The sequence below is a fragment of the Pelodiscus sinensis genome, chromosome 31 (assembly GCF_049634645.1).
Source record: "Pelodiscus sinensis isolate JC-2024 chromosome 31, ASM4963464v1, whole genome shotgun sequence".
NCBI classification, from domain to species: Eukaryota; Metazoa; Chordata; order Testudines; family Trionychidae; genus Pelodiscus; species Pelodiscus sinensis.
In genome coordinates this window covers 748,440-773,785 of record NC_134741.1, presented here as the reverse complement: position 1 = coordinate 773,785, position 25,346 = coordinate 748,440, and the positions used below count along the sequence as shown (strand labels likewise).

At 54.0% G+C, this 25,346-nt stretch overlaps 1 protein-coding gene across 8 annotated transcripts; it reads right to left on the bottom strand.

Moving 5' to 3' along the window:
• Nucleotides 1-1,693: 1,693 nt before the first annotated feature.
• On the bottom strand, nt 1,694-23,779 carry LOC102461503 (uncharacterized). 8 transcript variants are annotated; one of them, XR_012898278.1, is made up of 12 exons: nt 22,807-23,429; nt 20,873-20,968; nt 20,068-20,298; nt 19,757-19,779; nt 18,943-19,058; nt 18,309-18,368; nt 16,469-16,669; nt 13,130-13,189; nt 10,723-10,839; nt 9,413-10,418; nt 4,637-8,193; nt 1,694-2,867 (listed from the first exon to the last, which is right to left on the bottom strand). XR_012898278.1 is itself a non-coding variant. In XM_075912875.1 (12 exons), exons 2-12 carry the CDS (start codon nt 22,840-22,842, stop codon nt 8,112-8,114), a joined length of 2,028 nt encoding a protein of 675 aa, XP_075768990.1. In that variant the 5' UTR covers nt 22,843-23,255; nt 23,651-23,779; the 3' UTR covers nt 7,600-8,111. The 8 variants fall into 8 exon arrangements, 6 of the variants coding, with proteins under 6 accessions (XP_075768995.1, XP_075768990.1, XP_075768991.1 ...); XM_075912875.1 differs by lacking the exon at nt 1,694-2,867 and adding an exon at nt 23,651-23,779 and having other exon boundaries at nt 7,600-8,193; nt 22,807-23,255; XM_075912876.1 differs by lacking the exon at nt 1,694-2,867 and adding an exon at nt 23,483-23,644 and having other exon boundaries at nt 7,600-8,193; nt 22,807-23,255.
• Nucleotides 23,780-25,346: the final 1,567 nt, after the last annotated feature.

Here is a 25,346-nt window from a genome sequence, read left to right as displayed (position 1 = left end):
ATGTTAGGCCTGCACACTGGGATTATTTACCAGTTTCCTTGACTCAGTGGTGCTCACAGCTGTGATGGCTGAGTGGTTAAGGTGTTGGACTTGAAATCCAATAGGGTTTCTGCTCACAGTGAGGCCTGGATTTTGGCCACACCCCTTCCTAGGGCAACAAAGTACCTGGCCCAGAGTAGAATGCTGCTGGTCCATCAGAAGGAACACCTGTGCTATGTCTACACTGGTGGGTTCTTGTGCAAGAACAGCTGTACTTGTGTAAGAATCTGCAGAGCATCCACACTTCCCACTGACTCTTGTGCAAGAAGATTTACAGTATGGCATGGTAAGAGAGGCCTTCTTGCACAAGAGGGCAGTGTGTACGTGCTGCAGGGGTTTATTGTGCAAGAAAGTGTCCACATTGCCATGGATGTTCTAGCGCTAAAGCATATGGCAGTGTGTATGCGTTCTTGCACAAGAATCTTTGCACAAGATGTTCTTGTGTAAGAACCTGCTAGTGTAGACATAGCCTTGCTGTCCTATGGGACGTGGCACTTCTGGGTTCACGTAGGCTGCGTCTAGACTGGCAAGTTTTTCCGCAAAAGCATTGCGGAAAAACTTGCCAGCTGTCTACACTGGCCGCTTGAATTTCTGCAAGAACACTGACGATCTCATGTAAGATTGTCAGTGTTCTTGCGGAAATACTATGCTGCTCCCATTCGTGCAAAAGCCCTCTTGCTTTTGTGCAAGAGGGCCAGTGTAGACAATGCGGTATTGTTTTGCGCAAAAAAGCCCCGATCGCGAAAATGGCGATTGGGGCTTTCTTGCGCAAAACGGCGTCTAGATTGGCATGGATGCTTTTCCGCAAAAAGTGCTTTTGCAGAAAAGCGTCCGTGCCAATATAGATGCTCTTTTCTGCAAATGCTTTTAACGGAAAAACTTTTCTGTTAAAAGCATTTGCGGAAAATCATGCCAGTCTAGACGTAGCCATGGTGAAAAAAAGGCACAGTTTTACAGATCTACACCCCAGAGGGAACTTGAACCTACAATGCCAGGCTCTAGAGGCCCTTGTCCATTAGGACATTGGGGCCACATGTAAAGCTGGCAGGAGGGACAGGTGTTCTCTCCCCCAAAGACACATTTCCCCCCCATTGGCTGGTCAGACATATCTGCAGCCCCTGGCATGGTGGCGGCTGGGCAGGTTGCTGACAGAACTGAGCCCAGGTTGGCAGGAGCACAGTCTGGTTGGCCGCAGTTGCTGCCCTTGGCTGAGGGCAAAAAAGAATTCAGAGGTGATTTTCAGAGCTCACCTCCCACTCTTAGGGACGGTGGACATAGGAGGCATCTCACCCACTCCATTGGCCTCTTGCCACTGTTCCTATTGGCCACTCCCACCAGCCACCCTGCTGGCCGCCTGCCGCTGTTCCTACTGGGTGCTCCTACCAGCTACTTGCTGTTGCCCCTACCAGCCGCCCACTGTCCACTCCCACCAGCCACCCTGCCAGTCACCTACTCTTGCCAGCCACACTGCTGGTCGTTTGCTCTTGCCAGCTGCTGCTTCTACAATGGGTCTGGCTCTGGGCCAAACCCAGTGATTTCAGCTCTTTGTCAGTTTCCTCAGTGATTTCAGCTCTTTGGCCCCCACCTAGGCTGGCCAAAAGATTCCAGCCCCCACTGGAATAATATTTTGAAATAACAAAGACTCATTACAGAATCTGTTTTACATCTATACTTAGAACAGGAGAAGGGGGAGACAGGTTGAACAGTCTTACAGCTCATGCCTGAAAGACATATGGCATGCTAGTTCAAGCTCCTTTCCCCTCCAAGTCCACTCCACTTGAGTCTGGAAGGGGAAGGCTCGTCCATTCCAGATTTTTTTCAATGACAGTTTTTCTCCTGCAAGCACTGGTGTCATATTTTACAATTCCTACGTTTAGGGATAAAAAGATTTGTGACTCCGCAAATTAGTTCCAATACACAACATTCCAGTCCTACAACTGACCCTCCATCAGGCCTATAGTGCTGGTTGAGCTGGATTTACATAACCACACCCCAGATTACTTTTGCAGCCTAACATGAGTTGTTTTTACATATCAGTAGTTGATTATCTTGCAGGGCTAAACAACTGAAAGAGTGTGCCCACACCTAGGACTGCATTGGACAGCTCCTTCATATGCAAAAGCCCCTTGTTCAAAAATGGCAGCTCATTAAGTATGCCAGTGAGGCATGGCAATATTCATCACACCTCATTTGCATATGTTCTTGTACAAGACAGGGCAGTGTAGACATAGCAGAACAATTCCCCATACACAGGATTGGTTCTGGCTCATTTATTGGGACTTAAGGGCACTTGCACAAGAGGGCTTCTTCCTTGTATGGAGCGTCGAAGGTCTTGCGTAAGTAGACCTCTTTTCCGATGCTGTACTGTAAATTTAGTTGTGCAAGAACTCACATACCATGCAAGTATTTGCACAAGAATGGACGTTCTTGTGCAAGAAGCCTGCAGTGTAGACGTAAATGCCTCTTGAAAAACGTTCTAAGTCTACACTGCAGGCGTCTTGTGCAAGAATGGCTGTTCTTACTCAAATACTTGCAAATGCTTTGAGCTAGCATCAATAGCTCAGCTGTTTGGCAAACAATACTTGTAAGGCAATGCTCTGAAAAGAAGCGTTGTGGATTTGAGTTCAAGGCTGACCTAAAGCAATGATTGACACTAAACTTACCCTTACAATTAGCTTATGAAGCTGGAATTCTAGCTCAGAGGACATTGAGGAAGGGAGCAGTTAAAATGCCTGTTTCTTAGCTCCTCACCAGAGTGTTGGTCAAAATCCACAGATCCTGCCTCTCTGCCAGGCTCCATCAAGCAGAGGGAGACATGGGGAGATAACCTGATGGAGATATAAGGTGCTGGTGACACTGGCAGTGCAAACAGGGGCTTGAAGCCCAGACCCACCAAATCAAACCCTGTGTCTCAGTGTGTTAAAATGGTAAGAATAACCCGAGTGCTGGGCCCTCTCTCCTGAGGACTTGGCAGTGGCACTTCGGAGAGGGGGGTGCTCAGGACTTTCTCCCCTTGGGCTGATTTGGGGCCTTTGGGGAGGAGCCCTGGGGTGTCCCACAATGTCCTGTCCCAGACAGGTGGGTGAAGGGGAGTCGCAGGCTGTTGGTGGCACAGGCAAGATTTGGGGGTAGGTGAGGATGGTAAAATCCCCTTCCCCTCCCCCTCAGGTGCTGCTGAAATTGTCCCTCCTTGTCAGAGGGCAGAGCAGAGGGACCTGCTGCCACTAGGGGGCAGGCAGCCCTGAGGATGAGGTAACTCGGCCCTTATAAAGCCGAATGGAATCCTCATGCCGTTTGGAGGGAAAATCTGGTTCCGACCAGTCTCTGAGCAGCCAGTGCCTGAGGGAATCCAACATGGATCTCTAGGTCACAGGTCACTGACTCCATTTACTGGCCCCAATTACTGACCTACACACCCTCATAACATTACATGTTAATGAAATAGAACAATTAAACCAAACACAAACCAAACTCCTTCACACAGAGGACATGCAGAGATCAGAATTTTCCTGCCTCGCTCAGCTTGTCTTGATGCTTTGTCCCATTTCCCACCTCTTTTCCTGAGCTGACCCAGTGGCTGAAAGGAGCTGCTGTTGCTGATGGGGGAGGGAAGATGGGTAACAAGACCCTGACAGAAAGAGGATCAAGGGTCCAACCCACTCTCATAGAATCATAGAACCATAGAGCTGGAAGAGACCTCAGTAGGTCATCAATTCCAGCCCCTTGCTCTAGGCAGGACCAATCCCAACTAAATAAACCCGATCAGGGCTTTGTCAAGCCGAGACTTAAACACCTCTAAGAGTGGAGACTCCATTACTTCCCTAGGTAACCCATTCCAGTGCTTCACTATCCTAGTGAGATAGTTTTTCCTAATATCCAACCTGGACCTCTCACCTCAACTTGAGACCATTGCTCCTTGTTCTGCCATCTGTCACTACTGAGAACAGCCTTTCTCCATCCTCTTTGGAACCTCCCTTCAGGAAGTTGAAGGCTGCTATCAAATCCCCCCTCACTCTTCGCTTCTGCAGACTAAACAGACCCAACTCCTTCAGCTTCTCCTCATAAGTCATATGCTCCACCCCCCTAATCATTTTGGTTGCCCTCCACTGGACCCTCTCCAATGCGCCCACATCCTTTTTGTAGTGGGGGGCCCAGAACTGGACACAATACTCCAGATGTGGCCTCACCAGAGTCGAATAAAGAGGAATAAGGACATCTCTGGATCTGTGCTAGTTGGCCTTGGATCCTAGCCATCCAGCAATTGCTTTGATGAGGCCATAATACGTGAACCAGGAAATTTCACTGATCCCAACCTCTGAAGTGGAATCCCAGCTCAACCAGTGTTCACTGCAAGGGGACAGCCCAGCAGGGACTAAAAACTACTGCTTCAGGAGAGGTTTGAACTCACAACCTCAGTATGTCTCATACACGTACTGATTTATAAGTGCTGCATGCTGACCCATTGTGCCACTGGTGCAGCGCTTCAAAATACTTGTTCAAAGTCCTTAGATTGAAAAAGTCAAGAAGCACAAAGTGGAATTGAGCAAGTGGGGCAAGACGACCAATTCTGAAAGATTTGCACAAACCAACACCTCACCAGAAGGTATGAACTCAGCTTGCAGGAGTCAAAGTTCTGCTTTGTGCCTGAGGCTCTTGGCTAGTTGATGCTCTACTCTCCTTGATTGTTCCAATCAACTGCTTCACCTCTCCAGACCCTGCCTTACTGGTATTGGCCTCACGGAAATGATCCAGCTTCCTCTCTGGCAAAGGAGAAACATTGCCATGTGTTACACACATTGGCACTATGCAGACACTTGCCCTGTTCCCCTGCCCTGAGCTTTATGGGACAGGGAGACGCTCCAGGAGATGGTTCCCCTGGGATCATATCTCATATGGATTCAAAGGCTGTAGGTACCCAGACCCACCCTGCAATCAGGAATGCTGCTTCCTAGAAGCTCCCACCTAGAAAACAGGTCAGGAAGAAGCTGGGGAGAGATGAGTACCAGAGGTTTTTGGGTTGGAGAGTACAACTTCTCAGCTCTTGGGCTAAGTTCAAGAGCGGCAAAGGAAGAGGCGGGGAAGTGGCTGCAAGATGCTCTGCATGGCCTGGGGATCCAGCCCAAGAGCTGTCCCCATGTTTTTTGCTGTAAAGCGTTGCTTCTTGGCCGTTTGGCTAAGATCAAGTACTTCTTTTCTTTCGGAGAGGACGAAGAGCAGTGCAAGGCAACCCTCGGTTACTGGACACAATTGTGCCCATTTTGGAGGGTTAAAGTAAAATCTCCCTAGGAAGTGTTGCTGCTCCCAGCCCACATTGTATTGGTTAAGAATTGACCCCAGGTCAAGTGCTAGGAAATCAACTATGCTCACCATTATACCACCAATACCTGCACCTGCAGTTTGTGCAAAATTTAGTGAGGCAAGCTGGAGCCGAGAGGATGCCTGTGTGGTTTGAGGTAAACCAGAACTTGATGAGTCAAACTAAGACTCACTAAATCAAACCCTGAGGGCACCCCCACCAGCTTCCAGTACTTCTGCTATTTGAGCCCTTTGGCTTCCTGCTGTGGGGACATGGACAAACTGAAGAAAGCCAACTCCAGCTACATACTCTTAGGGTACGTCTACACTACGGCGCTAATTCGAACTAACTTAGTTCGAATTAGTTAATTCGAACTAAGCTAATTCGAACTAACACATATAAAACTAAAAACTAGTTCGACTTAGCGTTTTGCTAATTCGAACTAGCGCGTCCACACTGATTGGACGCAGGGGGCGCATTAAAGGGCAGCTGAAACCGGTTCTGGCAGGGCATCAAGTCTGTAGTTGCTTTGTGTGGCTGCTGTCTGAGGCTATCTGAGGCTCGAGCTTAAAGGGACCCCCCTGGACAGCCGGTTCTCAGCAGTTCCTGCTTGCTTGCCAACCTCGCTGAGGGACAGCAAAGCGTCGATCTCTGTGCCCGTCTGTGTTGGTGCTTCCCTTCGGGGGGGCCGCTGCAGGTGGCAACATGGAGCCACAGCTCGCCCTGCACCTTCTGGTGCACTTTCTGGACTTGCTGCTGCAAGCCTGCCACCAATGGCTCGAGGCTGCCTGGCACCACCTGGTGCACGTAAGCCCCCTGCCTCTCAGCCTGGCCGCCCTGGGGGCCGTGGAGGAGCCGCGGTGGCGCCTCGGCACCGGCGTGCCCCGCCGCGTCTGGCGTCTGGACACTAGCACCGACTGGTGGGACCGCATCATCCTGGAGCGCTGGGAGGACCGACAGTGGACCCAGAACTTCAGGATGAAGAGGGACACCTTCCTGGAGCTCTGCGAGTGGCTCACCCCTGCCCTGCAAAGAAGGGACACTCGTATGAGGCCTGCCATCCCCCTCCAGAAGCGGGTGGCCATCGCCCTCTGGAAGCTCTCCACACCGGACAGCTACCAATCCGTCGGGAACCAGTTCGGCGTGGGGAGATCCACCGTCGGAGCGGTGCTCATGCAGGTATGGCACTCGTCGGCCACCGAGCCGGGGGGGAGAGGGGCTGCGAGGAGGGGATGGGCCGCCCCAGAGACAAAGGGGGGGCGGGAGGAGGCGAAAGCGCCCCACACCAGAGGGGTCGGGCTGTCCTGGCCATACTACACACCGCCAGGGGGGTTGCTACCGGGCGTGGGGTGCAGGGCACTGCCAGGGCACAAACGCTCCCAGCCACCCGGGCGCCCCACTGATTCACGCTTTGCTGTGTCTCTCTCCGCAGGTGGTCAAGGCCATCAACCGGGTGCTGCTCCGCAGGGTGGTCCGCCTCACCGACCCAGATGCCGTCATCTGGGGCTTCGGCGCCCTCGGCTTCCCCAACCGCGGGGGGGCCATCGATGGGACGCACATCCCCATCCGTGCCCCGGAACACCACGCGTCCTGGTATGTCAACCGCAAGGGGTACTTTTCTGTGATCCTGCAGGCCGTGTGTGACCACTGGGGACAGTTCACAGACATTAATGTGGGCTGGTCCGGCAAAGCACACGACGCCCGGGTGTACCGCAACTCCTCCGTGTGCCAGCGGCTGCAGGACGGGACCTTCTTCCCTGACCGCCACATCAGGGTCAGGGACGTGGACATGCCCGTGTGCCTGGAGGGGGATGCCACCTACCCACTGCAGCTGTGGCTGATGAAGCCGTACACGGGGCACCTCAATCCCTCCCGCCAAGCCTTCAATGCCAGGCTGACCAGGGCCCACATCGTGGTGGAGGGGGCCTTCAGGCGACTGAAAGCCCACTTTCAATACCTCCTCACCCGTCTGGACCTGGCTGAGCACAACATCCCTCCCGTGGTGGCAGCATGTTGTGTGCTCCACAATTTGTGTGAGCGAAAGGGGGAGGCTTTCCTGCCAGCCTGGATGGCTGAGGCTGATCGCATGGCTGGACACTATGGTCAGCCCCGCACTGCCGCCATCCAGGAAGCCCAGCGGGGAGCCGTCCGGATCCGGGGAGCACTGTGGGAGAGCTTCCTGGTGGAGGAGGAGGACTGACCTCTCCCTTGCATGCCCCACTGGGGCCTTCTTCCACCCTAACCCCCTTCCCCTTTCCCCTCCCTACCTACTGTAAAATAAAGACACCTGTTTTTCAACCAAAAACGTATGTTTATTTTACAGAACTGGGGTGGGGGAAGGGAGGAATGAGGGAGGGAGAGAGGAGGGGGAAACCTGGGACAAGGGAGCTGGAAGGGGAGGGAAGGGAGGAAGGAAAAGGAAAGCTCAGGGGTGGGAGTCCGGCTGCCTCTCCCGTCTCGCCACACTGCGGGTCCGGGGGCGTCGGTGGGAAATGGTTGTGGAGGGGGGGCAGGAGGGACGGGGGGTGTGGAGGAAGCAGGAGCGGGAACAGGAGGGGGAGCAGGGAGAGCAGGAGGAGCAGGGGGAGCAGGAGCAGGAGCAGGAGGAAATGGGAAGCAGTCGAGCAGGCTCTGGAGGTGGCCTCGCAGGGCACGGCCCTGCTCCTCCAGGGCCTCCAAATTCCTCCGGCACAGCCTCAGGTCCTCCTGGACCCAGTGGTCCTGGGTGCAGAGCTGGTGATCCAGGAACCGGAGGTGCCGCCTCTGGTACTCCTCCTCATTCCTGGCTCTCCTGCTTGCCCAGGCACAGGCAGCTGCTGCAGGCGGTGTGGTGCACCCTGCAGGCCCAGGTGCTGCAGCTGTGGTGCAACAAGACCAGCGGTCAATTACCCCAGGGGCCCAGGTGTGTGAAACCCAGCTCCCCTCTGCAAGGCCAGGGCCCCTGCAGGATCCCCAGCTGCTGCTGCGTGGTGGGAAAGGACCAAGCGCACGGTCCCGGGGCTCCCTCTCGCCCCAGCCCCCCGTACACATAAGGGGAGCATGATGGTACTCACAGGTGGACGCCTCCCCGGCCTCGGACGACACAGGCGAGCATCTCTGTGGGGTGCCTCGGGGGTCCCAGGTCCTGGGCAGGCTGGCGGCAGGCTCCTGGCTCTCAGAGCCCTCCTCCTCAGTCTCCTGGAGTGGGCCCTCTGCCCTGGGGTCTATCACGTCCCGGGGGGCAGGGACGGCATGAGCCCCAAGGAGGCGGTCCAGGGCATGGAAGTGGGGGCAGGCCTCCGGATCGGCCCCTGGCTGGCAGGCCCGGGAGTAGGACTGCCGCAGATCTTTGATCTTGCAGCGCACCTGCTCCCAGCTGTGCTTGTGGCCCCTGGCGGCCAGGCTGGCAGCCATGCGGCTGTAGACGGCCGTGTTTCTGTGGCTAGTGCGGAGATTGTGGACATTGGAGGCTTCCCCCCAAACCTCGATGAGGTCCACGATCTCCGCACTTGACCAAGAGGGCGCCCGGCTTTTACGCCCCCGGGCAGGCTCCTGGGAGCCGCCAGGCTGGTCCTGGGGAGCACTGGAGGGCTGGGTGTCCTCAGGTGGCTGGCTCATGGTGTGGCAGGTGCAGGGTGTGCTGGCACGGGTGCCGGCAGCCTTGCAACTGGCACAAACTGTGTAGCCAGCCCATGGTCCTTTAAGGGCTCCGGGGCTGGGAGGGGGGCAATAGAGTTTCCCTGGTGTTGGCCAGAGTGGCCACCAGGGAAATCTGGGAAGCATTAGCCTCCCACTAGTTCGAATTAAGGGTCTACACAGCCCTTAATTTGAACTAGCTAGTTTGAACTAGGCTTAATCCTCGTAAAATGAGGTTTACCTAGTTCGAACTAAGCGCTCCGTTAGTTCGAATTAAGTTCGAACTAACGGAGAGCTAGTGTAGCGCCTATGAAAGTTAGTTCAAACTAACGTCCGTTATTTTGAACTAACTTTGTAGTGTAGACATACCCTCAGAGAAATCAAATGGTTTCTTTCCACAGTGGATTCTCCTATGTGTAAGAAGATATGAGCGCCTACTGAAACATCCCAAAGTCAGGGTACCTGAAGGGTTTCTCTCCTGTGTGGATTCTTCTATGTGTAACAAGATGTGAGTTCCTCCTGAAGCTTCTCCCACAGTCAGAGCAACTGAAAGGTTTCTCTCCTGTGTGGATTCTCACATGATTAATAAGATGTGAATGCCCACTGAAGCTTTTCCCACAGTCAGAGCAGCTGAAGGGTTTTTCTCCTGTGTGCATTCTCCTATGTGCTGTAAGATGTGATTTCCAAATGAAGCTTTTCCCACAGTCAGAGCAAATGAAGGATTTCTCCCCTGTGTGCATTCTCCTATGTAGATTAAGATGTAATTTCCAAGTGAAGCTTTTCCCACAGTCAGAGCAGCTGAAGGGTTTCTCCCCTGTGCGGATTCCTCTGTGCCTAACAAGGTCTGATCTCTCCCTGAAGCTTTCCCCACAGCCAGAGGAGCTGAAACATGGCTCTGTTGTGTGGGTTCTCCGATGTCTAGAAAGATTTGATCTCCTACTAAAGCTTTTCCCACATTCAGAGCAATAAAAGGGTTTTTCCTCGGTGTGGACACTCTTATGTGTAATAAGAGTTGAGTTCCTACTGAAGGTCTTCCCACAGTCAGAGCAGCTGAAAGGTTTCTCTCCTGTGTGGATTCTTCCATGTTGATTAAGATGTGATTTCCAAAGGAAGCTTTTCCCGCAGTCAGAGCAGATGAAGGGTTTCTCTCTGTGGATTCTCTGATGTTCAACAAGAGTGGCATAGTCATTGTATGTGGAGGGGGCTTGTTCATGGGAGATTTTCTGTTGAATGGTTTCTATCTTTATCACTCCTCTGCTCCTGTGACGAGATTTACCCTGTCCCTTCTCTGGATGGTTTCCCTGCTGCCTGTCTAGGCTATGCTGACTCTTACAGATCTCTCCCTGCTCAGGTTTCTGGGAAACACGCCCTTCAGATCTTGCCAATAACATTACATGTGGAGTCATTTCCTCTAGTGCTTGCTGCTGAAGACTCTCCTCATTGTTCTCATTCAGCATCCCATCATCTGCTGGGACAGAGAGAGAATCCAGACAGGAGTCATTCCCTGTGCTGAGCTGAAAACAAAACTCGGAACAGGGAATAGAAAAGGGGGAACACGCCCAAATCATCCTAGAATGGTCAATAAGCATGAGCTGAGCCCATCCTCCTTTGCCATAACCCTTTCCCAAAGGAGAGAGCCCAACCTTTCCCTTCCCCCTGACTAGAGTGGAAGACAGGCTGAAGGGTCAAAGAGACCTGATGAAAATACACAACGGACACCTGCTATGAGGACACAGAAATTGGTTTCTGAGTCAGTTTAGCTGATTTCTCACCTGTGTGGGTGTCACTGATGATCTCCCCTTCTTCACAGCCCTGGAGATCAGGGATCTGCAGCTCCTCTCCTCGCTCCTCCCAAGAAATCATATGAGCTTCGGAGACTGGAAATCCTGCTTGAGGTGCAATTACACAAGAGTTGATCTTGTTCATTAAGATCTTTGCTATTACTGCTTCCAGCCCCAGGATCTGAGTCATCACCCAGAGAGGCTCCTTCCCCACCTTTCAGACTGGGCTCTGGGTGGTACAAGATCCCGGAAGTACAAGATCTCACCTGCAGTAAAGGTGCATCCTCCCCTGCCTGAGGAATGGCCCAGCTGATTCCCTGGGGGAGATGACCGTTCTGCTGCACCCTTGAGGGCAGTGATTCTCAAAGTGTGGTCCATGGACCACTCGTGGTCTATGACCATCTTGCAGGTGGCCTGCAGGATTACAACTTGCCTCTGAGCCTTCAGGTGAATTCAGTACTAGCGCTATGGCTCTGAGCGCCCCCCTCCAAGGTTGACACACCAGCACCAGCTTCCCACTATGGGGGAGAGGGAAAGCCAGCCCTGTAGGCAGAATATGACTTACAGAAGCAACTGGCTCCATTACTTCCTCTCCCCCTGCCACTCCTCCCCCCCCCCCCCCAGCTGGAAAACACTCACCTGTAGGGTTCCCCTGCTGCTCCCATTTGCCAGAACTCTGGCCACTGGGAGCAACGGGGAGAGAGGAGTGGTGCTTAGGAGTGTAATTGTGTCTCATGTGCAGTGTTGATGGGAACGTTCTGATGGGATGATTGTGATTATCCTGTCTGCATGTGGACATCATTGTTGTACCTCAAGTTATGAATATTGATCATGCACCCATATTTCAAATATAGTCACTGCTGTGGAAATCCCTAAAATGTAGTTTCCACACAGTCCAGCCAACGCACTGTGAGAGGAGCATTCAGAGGGATGGTCCATCCACAAAACACGCAGGCCCTGGAAAACTCATCCCCACCGGACAGACTTTCCCATGGACTTTTCAAGCAGGCGGTGGGCAATGCCACCATGGCTCATCAGAGCAAGCAAGGGCACGTGACCAGCGCATGTGATACTAAACTCCCTCTGGCCTCTGTGCGTTGCTACTCACTGTGCTGGGGGCTTTGCTTGGAACCACGAGTCCCCTCCACCTGTGCGACCCGTGAGCTATGTACACGTGCTGCCCAACAGATCAGCAGAGCGTGCACAGCTAGCAGCATGTGCTCAGGCACCCGTCCCCCACCATGCACTGTCCTGCAGCTGCTCCCAGGAGGGACCCTGCTGCTAATTGCATAGAGTGGGGGGAGGTCAGTGCTGATCTCAGGGTGTCCCCAGAATCTGTGCCCCAACTCCACAGAGCATGGCCCTGCAGCTGCACCTGCCCAGCATTTCTGCCACCTAAGGAGTGGGCCAGGCTTCCTGTGACCTGCCCTGCCTGTCTGAGGAAGCTAGAAGGCCACTTTTTAAGCCTATCAGCAATAGTGGCTGAGTGTACGTGGCCAAGGCCTGGCTGTCTCATTGCCTGATCAGGATTGGGAGCCACATATCTTTCAAACTCCATGACTTGATTGGGTCTACCTTCGTAGTGAGTGCTGGGGGAAATGGGAAGAATTCTGGGTCCTGGATGAACACTGAGCTCATGAGCTTTGGTCTAGTGATGAATCAAAGCACTTGAAGGAATGTGTTTTTGCTGCTGCTGCTTGTGTGCTTTGGAGAAGAGGAAGAGAAAAAAGTCATGTGTCTCCCAGAAAGGGGGAGCGCTGCACTTATGGCTCCAGGGAAGATGAGACAAAGGGCAAGAGTTTTCTCCACCAGCCATTTCTCTCCAAACTGACCAATCTCTGAGTGGCCCTGCGGGAGGCAGGCCTGGTGATCAGCATGGGGCCTGACACTGGCTAGAGCTTCCTCTCACTCTTGTATATTGTACTGAGCCCATATGCAGGGTCCAATGGCTGATTCAGGCAGCTCTACTGCATGTTCTGGGATGTCCTTGCCCTGGGCATTCCAATGAGCTGGCAGAGCCTGTGGGCAGCATGCAACTTCTGTCACAGAGGCGGGCTGTGCGCACCCTGCTGCTGAAGTGGGTTCTCTGTGCCCAGAGGATGTTTATTCAATTTGTTCACTGGGTGGACTTGCCAGCAGTTTAAATCCTGATCCTCAGCTTGTTATGGCTTCATTGCAGCCTCCTCTGCACTTTTAAAAGTATTCACCCTCCCCTAGACACTAGGAAGACACGGCTCCGCCAAGTCAGCCTAAAGGCTTTACAATTAACAAACCCACCAATCCAAGTCAGATCCTGCATCAAGATCTGTTCAGGTAGAATCCCTTAGCTCTCTGCACCAGATCGGTCTCCCTCCCATCAAACAAGCCACATGTCCACCAGCTGCCAACTGAAACTCACCTTGGTCAGATGCAAGCGCTTCCTCTGTCCCTGCTAATAGGAGGTGACACGCCCATTGGCCTAGAATGGCAGAGAAATCAGAGCTTGGGGCTTGCTCTATAATTCTAGCAGTGGAAAATAGTGGGGCACCGCATTCCTCTTCCCCATCACATAATGACAAGGTGTGAGCTATGCCAGGAATAACATCGACAATTAGGAGGAAATTAACATGAGCTCCTCACCCCAGCCTCACAGTTGCCTCAACAAGAAAAGGGAAGCTGAGCTTGGACTGACCTTGCTCTTGGCACCCCACCCGATGTAGCCTGCTCCCCCCTGCCTAGTCTGAGCAGAGAAGAGAGTATCCAGGCTCTAGCAAACACCAGCAGCTGCAGCCCAGCTGGTGCTGGGATACTCCCAACAGCCCCCTCATCCCACTGACCCTGCCACCCCACCCCTATTCTCCCAAGCTACCCCACTCACTCCCTATTTCCCCATCACATGACCATCTTCCACATCCTCTGCAGGGTCCAGGAGACACCTCATTAGTGGAAACACCCCCTGGCATGGCTCCACTCATTGGGTCTGTGGCCATTCACTTCATGTGCAGCCGCGCAGGCAGGCACCTTAGAGCAGCGGTTCCCAACTGCCACTCTGCGGACCATTGGGCCATGAACTGCTGGCTGCTGGGCCACAACACACTGCCCAGGCACATGGCTGGGTGTTGTGTTAGGACTCGGCAGGAGTCTAGGAGCCCGTTGCTCAATCGGACCCAGCAGCAGGAGCAAGAGGAAGCGATCCCTGGTTCTGGCCAGGCAGCAGGAAGTGACGCATGGCCTCTCCTTGCTGAGACTCCGGGGCCAGACAAATGCCAGATCCCTGAGGTCTGTGGGGAAGGGGAGGGCGGAAGAAGGGGTGATGGCGCTGCTGGACCCCACAGCTCAGGCTGCAGCCAGGAGGGGGAATCTCCCACAGGGCTAGTAGTATTCAGAAAGCTGTGCCCTGGAGTCACTCCCAGGGCAGCACCCCCAGCCCTGCCAGCCCCTGCCCCAGGTCAGGCAGCACTTGCAGACAGGTCACAGACCCCTCACCTGTCCCTCCGGGAACAGGGTCCCAGTGTTGCAGGGGAAGAGTTTGTTCCCAGGCTGCTCCCAGCAGTGGGGGTTACAATGCCAGGGTGTGAAGGCGGGGGAGAGGGGAGCTAGCCATGGGAGGGAGGGCAGGAAGGGCTGAAGAGGGACAGGTGCAGATAAGTGGGCTGAAGGGGAACAGGGATGTGTGAGATGCAGGAGGCACTGAAGGGAGGTTGGGGAATTCAGGGAGGGACATGGGACAGATGGAAGCAGAGGTGCAATGCAGGGAAACTCGGGGAGGGAGTCACAAGAAAGGAAAGGGGAATGCAGGGAGGGGAGGCTGGGGGGATCTGGGGGAGCAAGAGCAGCCTGGCTGGGGAAGGGAGAGATACAAGGCAGGGCTTGTACAGAAGGAGATGGGGGAAGATACTATGGCAGCTCCCTCAACATGGGGCAGGAGGGGGAAGGGCATAGCTGAATGCTGGTAGCACTTGGGGACACCAGCTCCTATGCCTCAACAAAATGTCTAAAGTTTCAAAACGGAGGGCCCCCCATGCCTCCTGCCGCTGTGGGTGCCCCTCTTCGCGCCCTCCATCTTCAGGCACCAGTTGCCCCTGAGGGAGGGGCTGCCCCACTCAGCAGCCAAAAGTTAATTTTTTTTTGTAATTTCTTTTAATGTTGATATCTGCAAACTCAGATCTGTTCAGGACTGGTAACTATTTGCATATTCATTACTTGCATTACGGACATGCAAATACAATGTTAGCGGTTTGTGACTGGGTTTGGTGGTTCCCGGTGTGAGAGGTTGGGAACCGTTGCCTTAGCGGGAACACTGGCTGGAAGGAAGAAGGTGCTGAAAGAACAGCAGCAGCAGAGCAGCCCAGCAAAGATGGGGCCACCCGGAAAAGCAGCAACTGCAGCAGCAGCCCACCACGGTTCCAGAGCTGCCCTCGGCATTGGCTGCTCCCATCAGCAGGCGCTTCAGCAGCAGCAAACCCAACAATCCTATGGGCATCTCTCTGTGCCCCACAGAGCAGCAGGGATCTCAGCAGCAGCTTGCTGGGAACTTGCCAGCGGGCCCTGGGCTCCCTGCATTCCCCAAACCCTTCTAGTGCCCAACACAGCAGAAGGCCCATTCCGCTGGCAGCCAGAGGGGTTGCTAAGGAAAGGGAAAGACAGACGAAGAACTAACAGGCAGTGGCAGAATGAAAAGGGGCAAGTCAAGGTCAGACCACAAGACTATGAAAGTGGACCCGGGGATTCATCTGCCTCCCCTTCTGCCCAGTTTTCTGATACCACCAGCAGCTGGCTGTGCTCCCTCCGAGATGTCTCCTCTGAAATCTCTGAGAGCCACAGAGATCTCCTTAACTCCTGAAAGCAGGGCTCTGCCACCAGAACTGCCCCATGGACCAAGGGTGGAGCTCTCCAGCCTCAACTCTCCATGCTCACCCCAAGCGTGTGGCACAGGGGGTGGAGGTTCCTTGGGTCCCCCAAGGCTGGTCTTGGCTGGTGTCACCAAAGCCAAGATCTCCTGGACAATGGCTGGCTGGACTGGGTGGACCTCAGGGTGCTTGCCCAGGATATACAGCACTGCTGACACAACATGTCCCCCGGGAGGTCAAGGCTGCCCTATAGCCTGCCTCTCTGCCTAGATCATCCGGCTCGCTGGAACTTGATGTCAGGCCCCTGCCGCATCAGCTCCCACCCATAGCTCTGAGCCTCCCCTTTCAGCTGCCTCATATTGAGGTGCAGCATTCTGGTTGCTGACTGAGCTGGTACCCTTGTCGAGGTGCAACAAGTCTCATTGTACCTGTGCCCAGGAAGCTGGGACACTAGCACCCTGCTCCTCCAAAAATAAACCCGGCTCAGAGCCTTAGCCCTCAACGGAGCCAGTGTCTTTCAACAGCAACCCTGAACCGAGGGGCATGGACAAGCCGCACGCTCTGCCAGTGCGGCACAAGAGTACACCACAGGAACTAACAGCAGCCAGACCCAGAACCACCTACTGATCTTGTCTGGCCCCTTCCATTCACACCTCCAGCCAAGGCACAACACGGGAAGAACAGTGAGACCTTGGCTGTGGGAAGAGCAGCACCAATGATATGTCCCTGAACCTGCTTCCCCTGGGAGGGGGCGTGGAGGGGACAGTCACTCACACAGGAGCCAGGATTACTGGAGCAGTTACTCCTGACACTGGAGGGCAGAGGACACTGAAGGCCTGAACCCAACTCAACCCAGCTACTCCACAGCCCACCCAGCTTCTGATACCCGAGGAGACAGGAATCCTTACCCAGCCAGCTCACAGCTTCACAATTCTCCTGCATCACATCCCTGTAGAGGGCTCTCTGGCCCGGGTCCAGCAGAGCCCATTCCTCCTCAGAGAAACACAGTGCCACCTCCTCAAAGCTCACTGGCTCCTCCACAGCCATTTCCTGTCCCTGGCTTTGCAGGCCATTGGCTGTACTGGAGACAGACATGGCTGTTCTGCAGCCTAGAAGGGGGAGAAGGGCGATTAGAGACATTTCAGAAGGGGCTTTATTCCTTTCTACATCCCCATTCTGCCCAGACTCTGTCCCTGGTGACACATATGCTAGACTCTGCCATTGTGGGCAAAAGTTTGAGTCTAGTGTCAAAGCAAAAACACGCTCCTCTCTGTTTAGGCGGCCAACAACTGATAGCTTTATTGATCAGTAAAGCAAAGTGAGACAAACGTGGTCCCAGCAGTCGGGCCCAGTAAGGCTGCTTAATACAATCGATCCTAGTATCTTTATACCCTTGACCAAACAGCCTGACGTCAGGGCATCCAATTACAGAAATCATCAATTAAGCTAGGAAAATAAAGCCTTATCAACAAGATGGCGGACAGGTACGAGGGAGTACCTCTCCTGTCTAAACCAGTCCAATTAACACATTCCAATAGCACATCTGTCTTGGCCTGGCACATCGGGTGATAGAAAGTTCACTCTGGTCTACGTGCAAAAGCAAAAAGCTGAAATGGTCTCTGTTATACAAGATGGCTTCTAGCTAAATATAAAATGGTTTCTACAGCTTCTACACTAGCTATTCCATAAACATCACACATTAGATCCCAAATCCAGAAGGAAGCTTGGGGTAAGGGTTTGGGATGCAAGAGGGAGAGAGGGGAGTGGGAGTTTGGGTGAAGGAGGCAGGTGTGACCTTGGGCACTGGATTAGCCTGGACTCATTAGATATTTAAAGTAATTTTAATATAGAGAAGTGGCTGAATGGACAAATAAGAGGCTGGGGGTTTCTGACCACTGAGAACCTCCTGTATTTATATTTGCAAGAAGAGGACAGAATGTTTGGGTATGTGGACTGGGGGGCAGAGATTAGAAGGGGAAGAAAAGGTTGGGGTACCAGAGACAAGCTCTGCTAGGAGACTTACCTGAGTGACTCCTAGCCAGCAGCCAAGCACTTCTCTCAGGCAGGCAGGGAGCCTGCCCGACCCTTGCACATGCTGCAGGGCCATGTGCACGTGTGAATAATTAAGAGCCAGAGGGGAGGGAGTGTGGTGCTTTGTTTCTGGCCAGAAATCAGCCAATGGGACGGCCCTGGGGGTGGAAGCAGCGCCTGAAGTCTCCCCCCTCCCCTCCGGGCTCACAGTTGCTTTGTGAGTGGCTTGCAGATGGGGCATGTCAAGCAAAGAACTAGCCCATTGGCTCCCCCAGCATTCATGGGCCGAATCCAATGGCTTGGCAGGCTGGATTCGGCCCAGGCCTGCACTAAACTGAAGAGCCCTTGGGAATCCAGCAGTTTCTTGCCATGAAAAAACTGATGAGAGTGGAAGCCAGTCAGCTCAGCCTATTTATTGTTTGAAACCAACCCCAGATTGAAATGGACTGAGCAGTGAAATCTGAGCCTGAAGGTGCCGTCCGTTGTGTGCTTTAACTTCACCCTTTTAGCATCACACCCCACAGACCAGTGTTTCTCAAAGTGTCTGCAGGACCCCAAATCCAGTGCCCCTGGGGCTCCTCACTGATAAGTGGGTGAGATTTAGGGATGGGCATGCCATGGTCCCTGCATCTGGTTGGTAATCTTAAAGACAATCCCACGAAGATATTTTCACTGGAATTATCTCATCATTTAAAGAATCAGCAACTGCAAACTCACCTTGTCTGAAAGCTCCCAAGGATTTTCCTCTTGTTCTCTCCAGTGCCGAGGGCAGAGTGTCTGGAGGGGGAAGGGATAAGAGAGGTGAGATTCCAGGCTCTCCTCTTTATAACAATGTCCCCGCTATGAACTCTGCATTCCAATTGTATCCGAGACCAGACTGGGACACACTCAGGTGTTTAATATGAAAAGGTCTGAAATCTTCTGTTTCCCCTCTCACTCAGGCACCTCCCAGCAATGGAGCCAACATCCCTGCAGCCTCACATCCATCTCAGGAGAGACAAGCTGTAAGTGAGATTTACTTTTCTCTCCTCGTCCCTTCCCACTTCGTTTCTCTCAGTCACTTACTGCTTCTTGTCATAATCTAAAGCTGTGGTGGTGGAAGGCGTTGTCATCACAGTAACTTTAGCCATTTTGATACCTTTGACATGAACAGGAAGTTCAGAGTTTACAAACCCCTGGCTCTATCTGCAAGCAGTTGGGTCTGTTTGCTCAGTGTCTCCAAGGAGAGCAGCATGATGGGGCCGTCAATCTCCATGCGGGAATAGAGGCAGGGGAAGGCTGGCTTTAGAAACCAGATTCAATTGTCTCAGATACTTGAGTCACTTTCCCCTCCTCCATCCCTTCTAGGTACCTTTGAACTGCCTCAGAGTTTCCGACAGCGCAATGGTTTTCTGGGAGAAACTGCTGACTTGTTCTTCTACTTCAGGACAAATCTCCTCTGGCAGCTGGAACTGCCCCATCTCACATCTGGACAGAAACAATTTAATGTGATTTTATTTAATTTACTGATAAGTTCTGGAGAGTGAGTCTCAGATCTAACAGGTCTGGAGTTAGAATTCCTCCAATTCTCCCAGCCTGAGAGTAGGGGCAAAACAGCTCATATCCATGCAACCTTCCCCTGAAAGGTCCCATTGCTGTTCTTCATCTCTGGCCTGGAGAGACCAGCTGGGGAACAAAAGTGGAATTGAGTCTCCATGGTCAACTCACTCCTTGGCCTCCACCTGGGAACCTCCTGTTTCTCAGCACCTTAAGGGCTGTAGAAATCTGCTCACTGGGAACTAGGCAGAGACACCAGCTGCCCCCTTTCCAGCAGCTTTCACACAGATCTCCAAACAGCCCTCGGGTGGGACAGACTCTTGATCCCTGCTGCCCTGGGCTGAACGTGCCCAGTGCCCAGCAGTGACAGACCCGTGTTCCAGCCCCACAGTCCTGAGACAGCCAGTCCCCAGGAAGGTGACAGCTTTAGGAAACACTTGATGACAGATTGTGCCCCTGAATAAAGAATTCCAGAGTCTGCTGTGCCAGGGTGAGACCCTCAGAATTATATGAGTCAGAGACATTTGTATCCAACATCTGGCTGCAGAGCCCTGGGGAGATGTGGTGCCAACATCAGCTCCAAGCTTTTGCCCTGCGCTGTGCTGTGAGGGGGAGCGAAAGCCACGTACCCACGCAAGGTGCATCTGACGCCCTAGAGAAAACAGAAGGAAAAACATCTCAGTGCCATTGGACACACACAGGGGACCCCACGGAAGGGATTTTGCAAACATGCGGAAGAAAAACCCTGGCCCCGGAGTCATGGATCTCCTGAGCAAATGGGGGTTTGCCATCTCTAATAGCTCTGTGCCTGTAACTCTACAAAGCACAATAGTCACTCACATGTCAGCAATGCACATGCCAAGTTACAGCCAGATCGCTTGTGATTCAGGAGCCTCCCTTCCCTGTGTGGGGAGCTGGGATGTTTCTCCCTCGGTCTCACCTGCAAGAATTCACTCCCTGGCTTCTGACACTTCCCCTCCAGCTCACCGATCACCTGGCTGAGACGGGAAATCTGCGCAGAGAGTTTCCTGACAGTGTCAGTCTGGAGCCTCACAATCTCCTCGTCCAGCTTCTGCAGCTGGGCCAGCAGGAGTCGCTCTTGCTCCTTCAGGAACTGACGCAGCTGCTGAAACTCAACCACAATCATCTGCCTCTCGCCTTGTGTCTGTTTCTGTATGAAAACAGGGAAAGGGCTGGTCATGGACACAGATGGAACCTGGGGCCCTTACATGTGGAGCTGAGTGTGCAGCAGGGAGAACATCTTGGAAAACCCTCAGATTTCTGACATTTGACTCTACTCTGCAGGTACTAGGCAGAGGCGTCTCTCCCAGCATCTCCTTTGGCCCCCGTGTCCCTCTGAAAGCGCTGTTCCCATGTCTGCCATGGGCAGCATGTTCAGACCCAGAGCAGCAGGAGGCAGGACTCAGCACCAACCTGACAGATACCCAGGTAGGAAAAAGAAACGAAGATGTTAATGCACCAAGTAAGCAGACACAGCAGATAACCCTTCATGGGGACATGCATTTCCCTTGGGGAGGATTTCTGGGAAAGTCACAGAGACTGGATATTAACTCATCCACTCACATAGAAGCTCAGGGCTGGTCTACACATGGATCTAACCCAGTAATCCATGATCTAGGAGAAACACAAACAAGCCCAACCTCACCAAGGCCACAAAGGAGCCCTGTCTCCTAACACAGCCTCCCTCTGCCAGTCCCTGCCGGTTCATAACCACAGGCACCTACCAGATACTCATGGCTTTTCCTCTCTGCTGTCATTTTCCTTCCCAGCAGCATTTCTCTCTCTTCCCTCAGAGTCTTCAAATGGGCCTCCAATATTTCCTGAAAGAACAGAAATAAACATGAGGATAAACCCCATGAGATGTTGGGAGCCCATTTATCTGCCTTTAAACTGTACAGTCCCAGTTTTGTGGACCTCTGTCCCTGTGTGGCAGGCACTCAGCCCTGGACATGGCTTTGTTCATAGAAAAAGAGACAGGAGGAGACTGCGGATGCAGCAGGATGCCTGCAATGGTGAGGGATGGATCGGTGGTGGCACCTTCGTAAAAAATTACACAGGTGGAGATTAAGGAGGTAAAAAGGATTAAAAATACTAATCATGTAATCGAATGCAATGTAATCAGTTACAGTATTTTTAACCTGCTGACAGATAAGGCCAGTAGCAGATGTAGGCTTTCCTGGGGGCAGGGCTTTCTTGTAAGATCTGCCGGCTGGCCACCAAGACTGCCGGCAAGTGGGGACTCCTAGCAGCTCCAGACTGACGTTCGCTACTGGGGAAAGAAGGCACTGCCGGGTACAGGGGGGAGTTTAACCAGTAACTGGCACCAATACGTATTAACTCATCAGTTAACCAGTTTGAACTCTGGCTACAACCCAGTCAAATCCCAATGGTGCCTGGCATAGCCCTGAACTGCCTGGAGCCCAGCTATGGGTGGATTCAAGGCACTTGGGGCCCCACAGCATCCAACCCAGTGACCTCCTCTAGTGCTGGCTGCTGCATCTGAGTTTAACCCCACATACAGCAGCACAGGTGTTCAGCATCTTAGTGGGAAACCTCCTGTCCCTGCTGGGCCTGGGGCCTGTAGCAATGTGTCTTTCCCTCCTAAGGACTCCACTTCATCATTGTTCAGTGATGTGGAGAGACACAGGGAAATGCAGCCTATTGGTTAGTGTAGCTTTGGACTGAGCCTGGAGAGAGCAGAGTTTGGGGCTATCCTTTATCACTGACGTGCTTGGTGATTATGAGGGAACTTGCTGCCTCACTCTCTCTTCCCACCATTTGTCTAACTAGACTGTGACCTGCTCAGGCCAGGACTGACCCTCTCTGGGTGTTGTGCAGGGCACAGATGCCATTGTGGGTCTATAAGGCAAATTAGTACTGCTTCTCAGCCAATCAGTAACAGCTTGTAACCTCCTCTTCTCCAGTCCCAAGGCAGCTCGCTGCCTGGCCTGCAGCTCCTGTGACCTAAATCAGTGTTTCTGAACCTTTTTTAATAAAGTACCCTTTTTAAAAAAAATTATAAGTATCCGCAGTACCTACAGTTTTCATACACACAATTTTTTCCCTACCATTGCAACACATTTATTTAAATAACATAATCGTAGCAGGGCAGGGATGAAATTGTTGGGTGTAAGAAGTACAAAAATAATAAAGTGCTGTAAAACTTAAGAAAAAATCAGTTTTCTCCAAATTTCAGTGGCATTGCTGTACCCCCAGACTTCTCTCAAGTACTCCTAAGGGTACTCATAGCACTAGTTGAGAACCACTTATCTGAACCTCTCTGATTGTTAACACCTTCCCTTATGTCAGGGATTCTCAAACTGCGGGTCCCTACCCCCCGGGGGGTCGTGAGCAACTTAGAGGGAGGTCATGGTATCACAAAGTTTGAGAATCCCTGCCTTATGTTAAAACTCCTCCTCTCACCAACGAAGGCTCGGTTTCAGGATACAGAGCCTCAGAGAAACTTTTCCCACATCAGGTATCTATAAAGACTTGATGCAAGATGCCACAAAGCCAGAGCATTTACTTTTTACAGCATCTCTTGTACCATGAAGGCTTTAAAGAGCCATGGCACACCTGTGCCAGGTAACACCAATAAAATAAGCCTGTAATCAAAAGCCAATGTTATTTCCCATTACACTGGACAGCAACTCTGTACCTTGTACTCCTGGGCAGCTTTCTGTATGGAGACCATCGTGTGAGCCTCGGATCTGTCACACACCACACAGATGGGAGTTTGATCCTCTTCACTGAACAAGTGCAGAGCCTCCTGGTGCTCCCCACACACCCCGTCCCATCTTGCTCTCTCCGCTGCCTGGAAACTCAGCGGCTTGGCTAGTTCCACCACGTTTGCCAGCTTCTGGCTGGGCCGGAGGGGTCCCTGCTGCTCAGTGTCTCCACACCAAGGGCTGAGGGGGGGCTGGCAGAAAACGTGCTCACACTCCAGAGTGACAGGGGCTGTGAAATCCTCCAGACAGACAGGACGTGTCACTTCCTCCCAGAGGGTTTCCACAGGGCTCTCTTGCAGCCATGGCTGCCTCTGGGCTGGGCAACAGGGGCTGTGTCACTTTCCTGAGCTCAGCAATGGGGGGGCAGGTCTGAGGGCGGCTGTGTGAGGCACCAGTACCGAGGATACAAAAAATCAAAATTAGAAACCAAAAATCCCCCAAAGCTTCACTCACCCCCACCAGGGCCTCCCCAGAACCCCTCAGCCACCTGACCCAGCCAGACCCCCTCCCCGTCTCTGCGCCCCTCATGCCAGGGCCCCGCCTCACGCTGCGTTCACCCCGCCCCCTCTGCCCCATCCTAGCCCCTTTGTGCGCGCCGGCCCGCACCCAGCGCTCAGAGCGACCCCCCCCGCCCGGCGGGAGCATCAGGAGGCGCCAAGAGCCGGGGCGGGGGGGGGGCGACTCGCGCGGAGTGAGTGTTTGTGACGCGACCGCAGAGGCGGCGGCAGACAGCAGCGAGTAACGACGCCAACTGCCCCTCAGGACGGCTCCCACCTCAGGGCGCGCGGAAGCTAACGCAGTCGAGGGGGGGAGGAGCCGAGGGCTGAACAGAGGCGGGGAGTGACGGGAGGGGACGTTCTGAAAACCCGGCCTTGGTATCCAGAGCGTGGCGGGCGCACTCAGACTGCGCATGCGCAACGGATCACGGACTCAGATCAGAGTCCAACGCCAGGGCTTAGCTCAGAACTGGAGCTGCCTGGCCACGCCCCCCAGCCCCGCGAGGCGGGGCTCCCCGCGTCAGAGGCTGCTTCCGCCTGTGGGAGCCGGGCCGGGATTTTATAGGTGGAATGTTGATCGCTCCTATTGCGGGAATGTGCCGGGGGCCGCACTTTCCCACGGGTACGGTGGGGAGGGAGCGCTCCCGCAGGAAAAGCGGCCACGCAGCCGTTCCCCACGTGTCTGTGCAGAGAGCGGCTTCCTGTCGGGCGGTGACGGTCTCTCACGTGGGAGCTTTCTACCTGACATCGGAGCGGAAACATGCTCCGGCCTTAAACCAGCTGTTGCGCTGGGGCCCCGGAGGGGGGGAGCCCAGAGCCCTGCGCTAGGGCCAAAGGCCGCTGCAGATGATGAGCCACGCGCGGACCCGCCCGCTCCATGCCGCGCTGCGAACGGGCTGCGGGTCCCCCCCACGGACCGACCCGGGCAGAGAGGATCGCGCGGTGCTGCTGGAGGGGAAGCGGGAGCAAAGGAAAGTGCCCCGTCTGCAAAGGGAACTTGTACCCCGCCCCTCCACCCCAACTTTCCCCCGCTCCCCTCAGCCCTATGACTCCCCCCCAAGTGACGGGCTGCCCCACAGACGCTAAGGTGGGAGAGAAAGATTCGGAAGGGGGTGGAGCCGAGGCTCGGGCTCCACGAACCAATCAAAGCGCGGAGTCCAGTGACGCGCCTGCGCCCTGCTGCCTCCGGGGGCGCGGCCTGTTGGGGTCCGGCTGCGGCCAGTGCCTGACCCGGGCCCCGCGCGCGGCTCCCACAGCGACGTCACCGGGCCCCGCCTCCAGCGCGAGCCACGGACCCGCCCCGCGCCCAGACCCGGCAGCCGCACCCGGGCCCTAGAACGTTTCACCTCGGCTGGGCCGAGACACGCGGCACGTCTGCGGGGGCGGCGCCTGGTCCTCGCCCTGGGCAGGCAGCTCCTGGGAGCCCCCCACTGCCCCTCACAACCCCACCAGCCACCCCCCCCCCACAGTTCCCCTCGGACCTCCCACAGTCCCACCTGCGACCATGACAACCCCCTGCAAATCCCCTCTTACACCCTTCCCTGCGAGCCTGCCCCACCACCTCTGAACCTACCACTTCATCCCAGGGTGCTTTGGCAGACACCCCAGTATGCTGGAAAGCCCAGCACTGAAGTGTCCCTGGCCTCTGTTTGCAGGACCCTGGGAATGAGCCATAGGGGGTGGGTCACTTGGGGAGTCCCTGTTCTGTTCATTCTCTCTGGGGCACCCGCAGTGGCCTATGTGGGCAGACAGGACACTGAGCTAGAGGGGCCTTTGGTCTGACCCAGCCTGGCGGCTCTTTTGTTCATGAGACCCATAAAGTCATTAATATCGGCAGCACTTTTGACAATGAGGCTCCTTTAGAAAGAGGCAGAACATCCTTAGTGCATGTCAGAATCAGGCCCTTGAAACATGGATTCCAACTGGAATAAGTGTTTGGCCTGTGAATTGATTTTCACTGGGCTTGGAGGGAG

Bases quoted from the DNA above. Each gene is read 5' to 3' on its own strand.
- LOC102461503 (XM_075912875.1), bottom strand. From the start codon at position 22,842: ATGGTCTCCATACAGAAAGCTGCCCAGGAGTACAAG. The intron at 20,299-20,872 runs GTAGGTGCCTGT...GTTTTCATACAG, and splicing joins GGAAAAGCCATGAGTATCTG to AAACAGACACAAGGCGAGAG. The intron at 19,780-20,067 runs GTGAGACCGAGG...TGTTTTCTCTAG, and splicing joins CAGGGAGTGAATTCTTGCAG to GGCGTCAGATGCACCTTGCG.